A 13,279-nucleotide genomic window follows, 5' to 3' on the forward strand; every position below is an offset into this window, starting at 1 on the left:
CCCCGCCCCCAGCTACCACTCATCCTGAGGTCCTCCCACGCCCCCCCAGCCACCACTCATCCTGAGGTCCTCCCACGCCCCCCCAGCCACCACTCATCCCGAGGTCCCCCCCTCCCCCCAGCCACCACTCATCCCGAGGTCCCCCCCTCCCCCCAGCCACCACTCATCCCGAGGTCCCCCCTCCAGCCACCACTCCACCACTCATCCCGAGGTCCCCCCCCAGCCACCACTCATCCCGAGGTCCCCCGCCCCCAGCTACCACTCATCCCGAGGTCCCTCCCCCCAGCCACCACTCATCCCGAGGTCCCCCCCCCAGCCACCACTCATCCCGAGGTCCCCCCCTCCCCCCAGCCACCACTCATCCCGAGGTCCCCCCCCAGCCACCACTCCACCACTCATCCCGAGGTCCCCCCCCCCAGCCACCACTCATCCCGAGGTCCCTCCCCCCAGCCACCACTCATCCCGAGGTCCCCCCCCCAGCCACCACTCATCCCGAGGTCCCCCCCTCCCCCCAGCCACCACTCATCCCGAGGTCCCCCCCCAGCCACCACTCCACCACTCATCCCGAGGTCCCCCCCCCAGCCACCACTCATCCCGAGGTCCCTCCCCCCAGCCACCACTCATCCCGAGGTCCCCCCCCAGCCACCACTCCACCACTCATCCCGAGGTCCACCCCCCCCAGCCACCACTCATCCCGAGGTCCCCCCCTCCCCCCAGCCACCACTCATCCCGAGGTCCCCCCCCAGCCACCACTCATCCCGAGGTCCCCCCCCAGCCACCACTCCACCACTCATCCCGAGGTCCACCCCCCCCAGCCACCACTCATCCCGAGGTCCCCCCCTCCCCCCAGCCACCACTCATCCCGAGGTCCCCCCCCCAGCCACCACTCATCCCGAGGTCCCCCCCCAGCCACCACTCCACCACTCATCCCGAGGTCCACCCCCCCCAGCCACCACTCATCCCGAGGTCCCCCCCTCCCCCCAGCCACCACTCATCCCGAGGTCCCCCCCCCAGCCACCACTCATCCCGAGGTCCCCCCCCAGCCACCACTCATCCCGAGGTCCCCCCCCTCCCCCCAGCCACCACTCATCCCGAGGTCCCCCCCCAGCCACCACTCCACCACTCATCCCGAGGTCCCTCCCCCCAGCCACCACTCATCCCGAGGTCCCCCCCCAGCCACCACTCATCCCGAGGTCCCCCCCCTCCCCCCAGCCACCACTCATCCCGAGGTCCCCCCCCAGCCACCACTCCACCACTCATCCCGAGGTCCCCCCCCAGCCACCACTCATCCCGAGGTCCCCCCCCTCCCCCCAGCCACCACTCATCCCGAGGTCCGCCCCGTGGACCGGGCAGGCTGCAGCCTGGGTGTGCGTGGAGGGAGGGTCCCTGGGTGCTCAAGCGGCTGCCGAGCCTCCTCCCACCCAGGCCCCTCTCCAGGGCCGTGTCCCCCCATCCCCGGGGGGGGCTCGTCGCCAGGGGCGGGCGCTCCTCCCGTGACGTCCCTCTCGGGCGCCGGGCGCTCGCGGGGGCCTCGGCGGGCCCGAGCCGGGGAGCAGCGGCCCTGGGGCTGCGCGCACAGGTGAGCCTCCGTCCCACGGAACCCGACGCGGCCTCCCCCACCCGCCCCAAGTCTCTCACACGGGCCCTGGAACGAGAGCTCAAGGAGAGGAGGAGGCGAGGAAGTCGAGCGCGGCTCGCTCGCGGGAAACTGCTTCCAGGGAACCGACTGGAAAACTCACCAGAGAGCGTAGGCGCCACTCTCGCCCCGAGGGACCTCGACGGGGGGCGGGGCTCCCGCGAGAAGGGGCGGAGCGATCGCGCGCCCGGCGCGCGCAGCCGCAGTAGAAGCTGCACCCTTCCCCCCCCCTTCCCGCCGGCTCAGCCAGCCGCGCAGCCTCAGTGCAAGCCTCGCCAGCCCAGGGTGGGGCGCGGGGCGGGGGAGGAGCCAGCCCCTCGCGCGCGCTGACGCGACGAGTCGCGGCGGAAGGGCGTGGACGCGCAGGCGCCGCGGCGGTTCGTGGGGGGGCAAGGAGGCGGGGCCGCGCAGGCGCCGTGAGGGGCGGTAGCGGCGGCGGCGGCGGCGGTGGTAGCGGCGGCAGCTGTGAGGGGGTTCCGGGAAGATGGTGCTGATTAAGGAATTGTGAGTGGGTCGGTGGGCGCGAACGGGGCTACGCGGCGGCGGTGGTGGGAAACCCATTGATTGAGGAGTGGCGGGCGGGCTGTTCCTAGGGAGGAGCGAGCCGCTGGCTGGCCGCTCCCTGCGCGCCCCCTCCCCCCGGCCCGCGCCCCCGGCCCCGGAAGGCCTTCCAGCTGCGCGCCCCCAGCCCCGTCCCCTGGCGTTGCCGTGGCAACACCGCCGCCTGCTCCCTCGGGGCGGAGGCGCCTGCGTCCGGCCGGAGCGCGTGGCTGGGGAAGGCGAGGCCGGGAGTTTCCGCTGGGACCCGCCTTCTCCCTTCTCCCCACTCCCCACCCCCACCGCCCCACCGCCCGCCCCAGGCCGGGCCCACCCGCAGGCCCCCCGCGGGGAGCGAGCTGGGGGCCGAGTCGGAGCCCGGGGGTGGGGAGGCGCGGCGGCTCTGACAGTGATCTGTCGTGTGGGGTGGAGCCTACCTGTAACCCGCGGAAGATGGACATGCCCGCTGCACACCGCCTCGGTGTCGGGGCCGGAGGTGGGACGCAGACGCCCTGAAGTTCGGAAAAACCGCGCTCTCCAGGGCAGCTCGGTTGACTTTGAGACTCTTGCTTCGGATCTCCGTGTTCACATCTTTCAGATGGGGCCAACACTGGGTTCCCCCCACTCTTCGCGAGGTTGAGAGCAGGAGTTGTTAATACGTGGCCTGTCAAATCCTGGAAGGGTCTTTCAGGTGCATTAGACCAACGGAGTGATTTTATATTGAAGAGTTACGGCATTTCCCACCAGCAGGGACTGGGACCGTCACAGGAAATCTGTTGAGCCATGATTGTTGAGCTGTCACAGCTGGTTCCCATCGTCAGCATCCTGTGGGCAACTAGGGATTTCTAGTGTGGCCTGTTCTTGGTTTTTCAGGTGCTCTTCTCAACTTTAAATTCTTAAACGTAAATTCTGGCTTGATTTAGTTATCTTAAGACGCCTTATCTTTAGTGTTCTCAAACTTAACTTGAAAAAGTCACTCCTGTCACTTCTCTGCTTGAAACACTACAGAGAGACTTGCGCTGTGAATGAAAACCAAAGGCCTTACAGTAGCCCACGAGGTCTTAACACCATTTTCTGTTCAGCTCTGATCGCATTTACTACCCTGCACATGCACGTGTCCATTTCAATCTCAAGCTTCCTTATGGTTCTTTCATTACTTGGGGGTGGGGGGGGGCGGAGCTCAGTGCAGGGCCTTTCTGCTCGCTGTTCCTCTGAAGTGCTCTTCCTTTATCTCGTTAACCTACCTCCGTCAGGTCTGTAAGTATCACCTTTTAGGGAGTCCCTTTCTAGAGACCTAGTTGCAACCCCCGCCATTTGGTATTTGCCTTTCCTGCATTATCCTTGTCAGTAGCAATTATCACCGTCTAACATGCAATACAGTGACTTTTTTTTTTTGTTTCATGTATTCTCTTACTACGTCCAAGCTCCATGCATTTGTCTATTTTGCTCACTTCCATATCCCCAATTCTTAGAATAGTCCTTGGCACGTAGTAAGGGTTCAATAAGTACTTGTTAAGTTAATGAAAAATCACAACTTTAGCTGTGATTAGTGACAGGGATCCTGAGAAAAGACACATTTTTGGTTAAAATTTATGGTATTGAACTCTGGATTTATATAAAGGTTTTCTTCCAAGTGGTTTATACAATATGTTCTATCATGAAAGTTCTATTTATTACTCTGACATCTTTGTAATGTAGGTAGGTGGCAGATAGTAAGACAAATGGAGGAAACAAGAGAGAAGGAAATTGACTTGGCTCAAGTCACATAGCAAGTTGCAGAGCTCATCTTACATCACAGATCTCTCATTTTTATTAGAGTTATTTCCTCCCTCCTAAAAACTGAATTAAGTGTTCAGTAGATCCCTTTGACAGTTATGTTATGTGAGGAATATCAAGCTTACTCATGGAAAGCAGTTCCCATTGGGAATTTGCACAAGATACTTTTTGGGAAACCATTACTTTCATTATAAAAATTTAATTGCACCAAGGTTACACATGCTGAAATGTGCCCAAGTGTAATTTTTTTTTCCCTAAGGAGTTATAAATTACATTTCTTGATGTTCACTCTTCATGTCTCCCTAGACTTTTTTTTTCTCCTCTTAGAGATTGAAAAAAGAGGCTGTTTTTATTTTGTTTCTTGTACCTGGCATAGCATCTAGGCCACCATACTATAAATGCTCATTGTTGTTGAATGAAAAAAATGGTTCTTCCTACTTGCAAGTCAACTTTCTAAAATTGTTTTTGGTTGGGAGCAATGAATAGTTCATTCTTATGTGAAGATGTTGGTAAACTGTAAAATACTTTGGCAAATGTTTGTTGCCTTTTAAAATGCCATCTGTTTGTGACGTAAATTGAAAGGTTAGAAATGACTTTTCAGGGTGGGGAAGTTCCCTTTAAGTTGTTACTTAAGCAATAGATGAAGTTGCCATTAGTGTATAGTCCTGGTTTTAAAGAAATAGTTGCTAGTTCCATCTGGAAAATTATTTTCCTGAGGATTTTCAGAGAATTTTGAAAATTTTCAAATTGTTAGAGAAGTTGAATGTGGATTTGAGAATAAGAGACAATCAAAGCCTGTCTATTCCTTTTACTTTTCATTGAGTAAATCTTGAAGAATTTGACTCATCATTCATCCAGAATGTCTTAATCAGTCACTTTGATTTTGTGAAATAAGTTTCGCTGAAAGTGTTGTTATATAAAAATAGGGATCTTCCAGTAGTGAGCAGTTAAAGTTACTCAGCAGTGATTCTTTGGTTTTGTGAAAGTTCCGGGAAGTCTTTAACTCTTTCCTCTCTATTCCCTTCAATTTCCTCTAAAGTTCATCGTCTTGGTTCAGGTCTGTAAACCCTAGGTCAGTGTCTCCACAGATGGCTTTTCCCCACACTCCTGTTTCTCAGTGTTTTTTACCAGCTACAGATGACTTCTTTTGATTAGCTATAGTCATGTCACTTGCCTTTTGGAATAACCTTCCCGGATTTCTTGTTGCCTAATAAATGTAATAGATTTTTTATCACTGCATTCCAGGTCCTGAATATATGCTCCTAACCTATATATCTCTGTCTGTATCTTTCTTTATCTTCTAGAATATGCTCTCAACCTATATCTTAGTCTGCCCCTACCCCCCACCACACCCTCTTGGCCCCAGTTTATTTTCTGTTACTGAGACAGTGAGCAAGTTAATGTGTGCTCTGAGGAGAGTTAAGAGCATTAGGGTTATGAGAGGGTTTTTGTATAATTTTATTTTTTATTGGAACAGTAATCAGGATGTTTGAGAATGTTTATTGTCTTGAGGTGACCATTATCAGAAAGACAACCATTGATGAGTGACCCCTGATAGTGAAGGAGGGGAGAATAAGAAGAGGCGTGTTTTACACGAGTTGGAAATCAAGGACTCAAGCATAAATGTTTGAGAATAGGGAAAGAGGGGTGGGTGGACAGTGCAACTGAAGACAAGGTGGGATGAGGAAAAACTATTGGGAATTTTCTATAAAATGAAAATCAAGATGATGTGGGATTTTTTCCCCTCCTTTTAATAGAGAGTTAAAATGAAATTTTACATGACACTGGCATGGTACCTTAATGGTTAGCAGGGAAAAGTCTGAGAAAGACCAGGCCAAAAAAGAAATTGCAGTCTTGGACATCATCTATTATCATGAGATAGTTGATATTCAGGGATTTTCAGAGTTTATGCTGGAGATAAGCAAAGGTACTTGTCTATAAAAATCTGGTGATAAAGTACAGTATTGTGATATAGAATAATTTACTCTAATCTTTTTCGGACTATATGGAGCATTATGCCTCCATTCAGTCTTTTGTTGGTCTGGTAACAAAGTCTTGGACAAGATCAAACACCAGTTGACCTTGTGTTGAGTCTGCCCTAGAACAGGTTTTATTTCTAAGGTTCAAAGTAGTTCCTTTGATAAAGTTTTTCCTTGTTATATCTAAGGGATATCTTACTAAAACAGGAATAATTGGGTAGTGGGGAACAATTTTTGGAAGCATTTATTCATGAGATGCAAAACATATTCTGTGAGAAGTATCATAAAACAAAACATATAGTATATAGATGGTGAATGAAATCATACTAAAAATTTCATGAGGGCAACCTGACCAGTCTAAAAATAATATATTCAGTACCCTGCAATTTTCAGTGATGAGTTTTCTCTTGTTCCTTTTTTCCTCCAAGAATGCCTGCAACTGCGTTTTTGGGGTCCTGGTACAATGAGGACACTTATGGAAGTGATCATTGAGACCCACAAATGGTAGTTTTATTTCCCCAGTTTAAAAATTCTTATTTAGAGTCATAGGCATTGCAAAGACAATGACATCCTTGTATTTTGCTGTCATTGGATTTAAGCAAAAGGTCTTCTAAGTGTAGAGAGCTATGTTTTAAAACAAAATATCTCATCTATGATGTATTTTTTTCTTTTGTCGTTTTAGCCGTGTGGTTTTGCCATGTTCTGTTCAGGAGGTAAGTCTTGCTTGTTTCTGTATTATTTTATCAACACCGTTTATTTCAGTATATTTTTTTAAGATTTTATTTATTCATGAGAAACACACAGAGAGAGAGGCAGAGACACAGGCAGAAGGAGAAGCAGGCCCCGTGCAGGGAGCCCGATGTGGGACTTGATCCCAGGACTCCAGGATCACACCCTGGGCTGAAGGCAGCACTAAAACACTGAGCCACCAGGGCTGCCCATATTTCAATATGTTAATCTAAAGTCATACTTCCGTTGTGTTTATTTACCTTTACATTCCATTTTATGTGACAAAATGATTTGAGGTATTACAGATAATTCATTGTAAATGAATTCTGTTACACTCACTTGTTTCAGAAGGCTCTAAAGAAGGTAATCTATCCAGTTCAGGAATTCTGGCTACCATATCCCAGAGAAAGAAGGTTCCAGCTTCAAAATAAGCACTTTAAGGCTAAGTAACTTGCTCTTTAGATAAACAGTCTAGTTTACTGTTGGATATTTTAAACATTTGTCTTTAAGCCAAAACCTGCTTTCCTATAATGTTTGCTGTTTACGGTTCCTCCCACTTGTGCAGTGAGAAATAAGCCTATTCTGTCTGGCGTATGGTAGCCCTTTATTTTTTCTCTTGGCCATTCTCTCTCCTCCCCCCAAGTTCTTTTGTTCCATCTTCTCTACATGAGGTCACAGGGTTAAACATTCCCTGCACGTTCATTTGGCCTAGTATAACATGACCTCTAGACTTTCTCACCAGATGGTCTCACTACCCCTTATGTTATAGTTGTTGCTCTCAAATGAAAACAGTATTCCAGACATAGTCTCTTACAGAGATTATTGTTTCCTTTGATCTGCATATAATAAAGAAATACGCTACCTGCTCAGAACTTGTGTGTCCTTCAGTTACAGCTCTCTGTGGTATGGGCAGGAAGGAGGATAAAAGCAGAGAAACTGAGAAATGTGTAGCAAACCCCACAAAGCCTGCTAGGTCGTTTTATAATTTGCACACAGTTTGTACTTGCTCAGTTATCTGGTTTTCCTGGAGCTGACAGTAGATTAGAAGCAGTAAATTGGAAGTGGGACAAAACAAACTGATAACCTAAGAAGTGACAGCTGACAGAAGACAGAAAGGGAAAAAAATAATAAAATGCAGGAACTAAAAATGAGTAGCTGTCTGGCACAGTTTAAAGTAGACTTGAACATAGCTGTATATATCTCAGTAGTGCCTGAGGTTTCCCCATATTAAAATATTCAAGGCAATCCAGACACCCCTGTGCTTTACTTGTGCAATTGATTGTTTGAACTTGAATGTGGAAATTGACATTTGTTTTTGTTAAATTTTTTCTTTTGGTTTCAGTTTGTTGGATCAGCTTGTTGAAATCTTTGAGTCTTGTTGTTGTCAATGAAAATAATCTCAACTTTTTCTTCTCTTCAGGCCTACTAAACATGACTTCTGTCTCTAAATTAGTCTTAAAAATGAGAATGAAAGGCCAGTGGCATGTCACAAAATATCAATTCATTAATAACATTTTTTTTGGATGCTGTTGTTTGGTTGTTTCTTTGTAAAGTTCTGTTACTCTGTTCCTGACTGAGATTAAATTTACCTTTTGATTTAGAGACATTTTAATCCCATTTAAAAAAAAAATATGACCATGTTGAAAAGTACATTTTAAAGGACTTAAAGATTGTAGCATTACTAGATTAACTCTGGTGTGGTATCACAAAAACCAGAAAAGAAATACATCCTCTCTGCACTCTAAAATCCCTACAGAAATTATTTTTATTGCTTTTAAGAAATGTGTTTGGTTCTAGCTTCCTAAACCCAAATTGAGTGATTGAGTTCATGTGTATTTAAATTATCCTATAAGATTGTGTCATATCCACATGGGCTTTTTAGATATGAATATTTACTGAGCTTATAACTACCTGTATTTTTTTGTCTCAAAATGTTCATTTTGAATGATTCATTTTTAGAGATAGCTTTTCTTTGAAAATATGCTTAAAAACAAAGAAAAATATTTCTTTAGGCTGTCCTCACCAGGAGGAAGAAATCTAGCCAAATTTTAAGAGATTGGAGACAGTGTCATGGTTGAGTCACTAGAACAAATTAGAACATGAGAACTTTGCTTTTTATTATTTGTTGGAACTTAGCAGCTCCACGTTGGCACAGAACAATATTGTCTGCTCACAGGTATTGGTTTAGGCCATTGAGAATTCTGGGTCACTTTAAAATGAAATAGAAACCACTGCCAACATTTTCTTGCCTTTTATAGTAATTCTTGTGCACTTAAAATATTTCAAAAACAGTTTCTTTTTACTGGAGAACTTTACAATAAACAGTTTTGATCCTGGGTGCCCAATACCACTTCTCTTGAGGTGGACAAGGGCTAAATTGGGCACATCAGACAGATGTCATGATAAAAAAGACTCCAGAGGTCTACTAAAATGTGGCCTGGAATGGTTCTTTGTATTTTCAGGCTTTACTATTAGTTTTATATACCTCCTCTTTATCATTGACATTGGTATTCTGGTTGCTTAGTTTTCTTAATTGGCAGAATAACAATTATATTCCTTTCATACCTTTTTTCCAGAATTCTTTTTTTTTTTTTTTTTTTTTTAAGATTTTATTTATTCATGAGAGACACACAGAGAGAGACAGAGACCCAGGCAGAGGGAAGAGAAGCAGGCTCCATGCAAGGAGCCTGATGCGGCACTCAGTCCCGGATCCCGGGATCACGCCCTGAGCTAAAGGCAGACGCTCAACCACTGAGCCACCCAGGCATCCCAATTTTTCCAGAATTTTGTGAAATTAAATGGGCTAAAATAGATGTGAAGGTGCTATGGAAAACACAAATGTATTTTTATACAAAAGTGTTGGGCCAAGCATCAATGTTTTCTTGGTAAGTGGATAGTACATACTAAGGCTGTGTACGGAGTTTTCTTTAAGCTCGGAGTTTTCTCAAATAATGGAAATCTCATAAAATATTATAGAGTTTCTTGAAACTCTACGATCCTCTGGTGGTTAGTCTTCCTAAACATACTAATTTCTAGTTTGAGTCATGTTTTCATATGAAACAAATGTGCTGATAGGTTTGGATAAGCTTTTCTATATCACACATGGTAAGATTTTAGCATAGGAAATTTCTGCAGGTACTACTGGTTTAATGAAATTCTGTGCTCTGAAATTCCAGTATCAGGTTGGGCAGCTTTACTCTGTTGCAGAAGCTAGTAAGAATGAAACTGGTGGTGGAGAAGGAATTGAAGTCTTAAAAAATGAACCTTATGAGAAGGATGGAGAAAAGGGACAATATACACACAAAATCTATCACCTAAAGAGGTAAGCTGATTGTTCACATCTGATGCTTAGTAATTCTGTTGAAGATGATGCTTTAGCTCTCCATGTTACTTTTTGAGCAGGTAAATCCCTAACTTCCTGAGTTATGTGCTGAAGTACTTTTTAAATTTTACTGTGACAGTATGTTACATTTAAATTTTTTGAGAGAACCCCCCCTCCGGTTATTTTTAAATTATAAAAGTGATACAACTGCTTATAAAAAATTCAAACAACAGGGAAGGTTATAAAGTAAAAATTTAGTCCCTATCTCTTGCTGTCATGTAGCCATAACCCTAGGGAGAAACACTAGAAACAGTTTCTCCTTCTGGATCATTTTCTGTACATATGCAAATAAATTTTTAAAAACAAACATACAGCTCTATCACTTGTGTCATTTTTTGTTTTCTGAAACAAACGAGACCCTACCATACATAGGGATCTGAAGTTGGTTTTGTTTTTCACATTGTGAACACCCTGCTTTGGTATTATTTAATGTCCATGTTCTTCTTTTTAAGGCTGAGTGACATTTCCTAGTGTGAATAAAGCATAGGTGACTTAATCATTCTCTAAATGATAAGCTAGTTTAGGTGTTATAAATATTTTCCTTTCTGCAGGTTACAAATATTTCTGTGAACATGGTTGTACATGTCTTCATGCCTTAGGTTACTATTTCTCTAGGAGAAATGTATAAAAGTGGGATTTTGCTGCAAGGACATACTCATTTAAAATTTTGATACTACTTCCAGATTGCCCTCCAAGAGTTTGGTAGTGTTCATTTTCCATATTTTTCTCCCATTTATTTTCTTGCCAGTTTGATGTGCAAAAGTAGTCTTATTTAAATTTGCATTGCTTTATTAGTGAAGTTGAATGAGTTTTCCTATTAGTAGAGCATTTGAATTTCTTGTGTGACTTGAAACCTTTTGTTCATTGTTTTTATCTCTTTGGTTTATTAAAGTTTTTTTTTTCCCGCCATATTCTCCAAAGTTTGGCTGTCTAGTCTCTATCTTTGGCTTAAATATTTTTTAAAAAATTATTTTACTTATTTATTTGTTTTGGAGAGAGCAAGTGAGTGAGTAGGGGGGAAGGGTAGAGGAGGAGAAAGAGAATCTCAGGCAGGCTTTTCGCTGAGCATGGAGTCCGACATAGGGCTTCATCTTGCAACACTGAAGTCATGACCGTAGCCAAAATCAAGAGTCTGATGCTTAACTGACTGAGCCACCTAGGCGCCCATGGCATAAATATTTTAAAACAGAAAATACAAAAAAAAAAAAAAAAAAAAAAAAAAAAAAAAAAGAAAAAACATACCAGTATTTGTCCAAGGGCAAAAGATCAGTAATGGTTTTTAAGAGTCCATTTTTGTCAGTAGTCTCCCTAATTTATTAAAAGTAGGAGGGATCTTTGGTCTTTCTTGCCTTTATTGTCTTCATATTAAAATGAGTGACATCCATGTTTTTGTAGAACTTCTTAAAGTTGTAGATGAGCTGTGATGATAAGTCTGTTTCTTGTTTTTTTTAATTTAAGACCACTGCTTGGTTTATACTGACACATGAATATAAGGTAGGTTCTCACTTTATAGAATCCTGAATTTTATTGTGGGGTTTTGTTTTTTTTTTTTTCCCTCCTAGAACACAGGGTTTCTTTGTTTCTGATCCAGGTTTGAATGAAGGCAATAATCTGATCAATCAGTTATCCATAGAGATTGCCTTATTCATGGTTCCTTTCATTTGTTAGCACCCTAAGTATATCTAAAAAAAATGTCAGTTGAGAGGAAAATGTGGCATTCTAAATGGTATGATCTACATAGTATTGATTTTCTTGTACTTAGTTTTATTTTTTAGTATTTTACATTTATTCATTAATTGAATTTTACTAATGCATAAAACTTTTTTATTGTAAACATTTAACTCTCTCTGGAGATTCTAAAATTAACCAGAAAAGTTTGATTTTTGAAACTTTCTGTTGGTGTATGATGTCCATATGTGAATAATTGTGAAACATATTCAAAACACCCTTCATTTGAAAACTGAGAGTTGGAAATTGGGGGAATGTTTGATATATCATTACATGGAAAAGATTAGTTGCTAAATGCATATGTAAATAAAGTATGCAATACATTACATGTATTTTTTAAATTTTTTTGAGATTTTATTTATTAGAGCGCAAGCATGTGTACAAGCAGGGGGGAGCAGTAGGCAGAGGGAGAGGGAGAAGCAGGCTCTTTGAGGAGCAGGGAGCTGATGCAGGGCTCAATCCCAGGACCCTGGGATCATGACCTGAGTTGAAGGCAGATGCTTAACCAACTAAGCCACCCAGGCGCCCCCATTACATGTATTTTTAAAAACTAATCAGAAAAAGGCCTAGAAAGAGATTCATTAAAATGTTAATGTTTTTCTCTTGGTGGTGGGATTATGGGTGATTTAATTTTTTTTTTTTTTTTTTTACTTTTCTGTATTTTTGTTTAATTAGAAAAATGATAAATACTTTGAGACATCTGATTTAGCTGACATTCCAGCTATGAATAATAAATCTCTAAAGTGGAAAGGGCTATATAAATATGGTTAATTCAAGGCATGTTATTGTTCTGAAGAGCTTATTTGGGGATGAGGTTCAGAATTCCTCTTGGGCTTTTAATAGATTAAATAAAAGAAAACGTGACTCTCTGGAGGCCAGCCTCCCAGTGTTCTCATGGCTTCTTCATTTCTAGAAGGAGCTGAAATCATTCCCAGTACCCTTTGGTTTCACCCTGTCATTCACTCATTTACTCCTCATTGCAGTCTGAAAAATAGGCAATGTACATGTTGTACCTAAGAGGACACTAAAATGCATGTTTACCCAAAGTCACACAGCTAGTAAGTGACAAAATGGTGACTGTGACCTAGATTCTCTGGGTTCTAATCCCATGCTCTTTTGATCACAAGTAGGCAGTCCCAAGCCCCTGACAGCAAGCACTCAGGACCTGATGAGCACACGTGTCCCATGAGAAGGGATGGGAGGTGGTTTGATTTGATGGTAAGGACTGTTTGATGCCCATTGAACACTGGCTTGCTTTATCACACAAATATGGCCGCTGTGGATAGAGCGTGGAGAAGCCTGAGACAGGAAAGGAACAAAGGAAAGAGAATGGCACTAATGGATCTCAAGAGTATGTCATGTAGAAGAACAACCAGAAACCTGTCTGGTAATAAAAACAAAAACCAGGACTGACTATTGCTGTAGTCTAGGGGAGGGAACAGTCACAGGGCAAGGCAGTCAGATGTCCACATGCTCAAAGGCATCAATGCACAACAGGCACAGAATAACTAA

General features: G+C 44.3%; 1 protein-coding gene across 2 annotated transcripts in view; it reads left to right on the forward strand.

Moving 5' to 3' along the window:
- Positions 1-2,021: 2,021 nt before the first annotated feature.
- Positions 2,022-13,279, forward strand: part of PITPNB (phosphatidylinositol transfer protein beta) — a 64,927-nt gene continuing 53,669 nt past the window's right edge. For both annotated transcript variants that reach the window (XM_041728830.1, XM_041728829.1), the window contains exons 1-3: positions 2,022-2,140; positions 6,611-6,641; positions 9,834-9,979. In XM_041728830.1, the coding sequence (XP_041584764.1) occupies positions 2,121-2,140; positions 6,611-6,641; positions 9,834-9,979 (197 nt within the window). In that variant the 5' untranslated portion in view covers positions 2,022-2,120. The remainder of the gene's footprint in view (positions 2,141-6,610; positions 6,642-9,833; positions 9,980-13,279) is intronic.

This window comes from Vulpes lagopus, chromosome 14 (assembly GCF_018345385.1).
Source record: "Vulpes lagopus strain Blue_001 chromosome 14, ASM1834538v1, whole genome shotgun sequence".
Taxonomy (NCBI): domain Eukaryota; kingdom Metazoa; phylum Chordata; class Mammalia; order Carnivora; family Canidae; genus Vulpes; species Vulpes lagopus.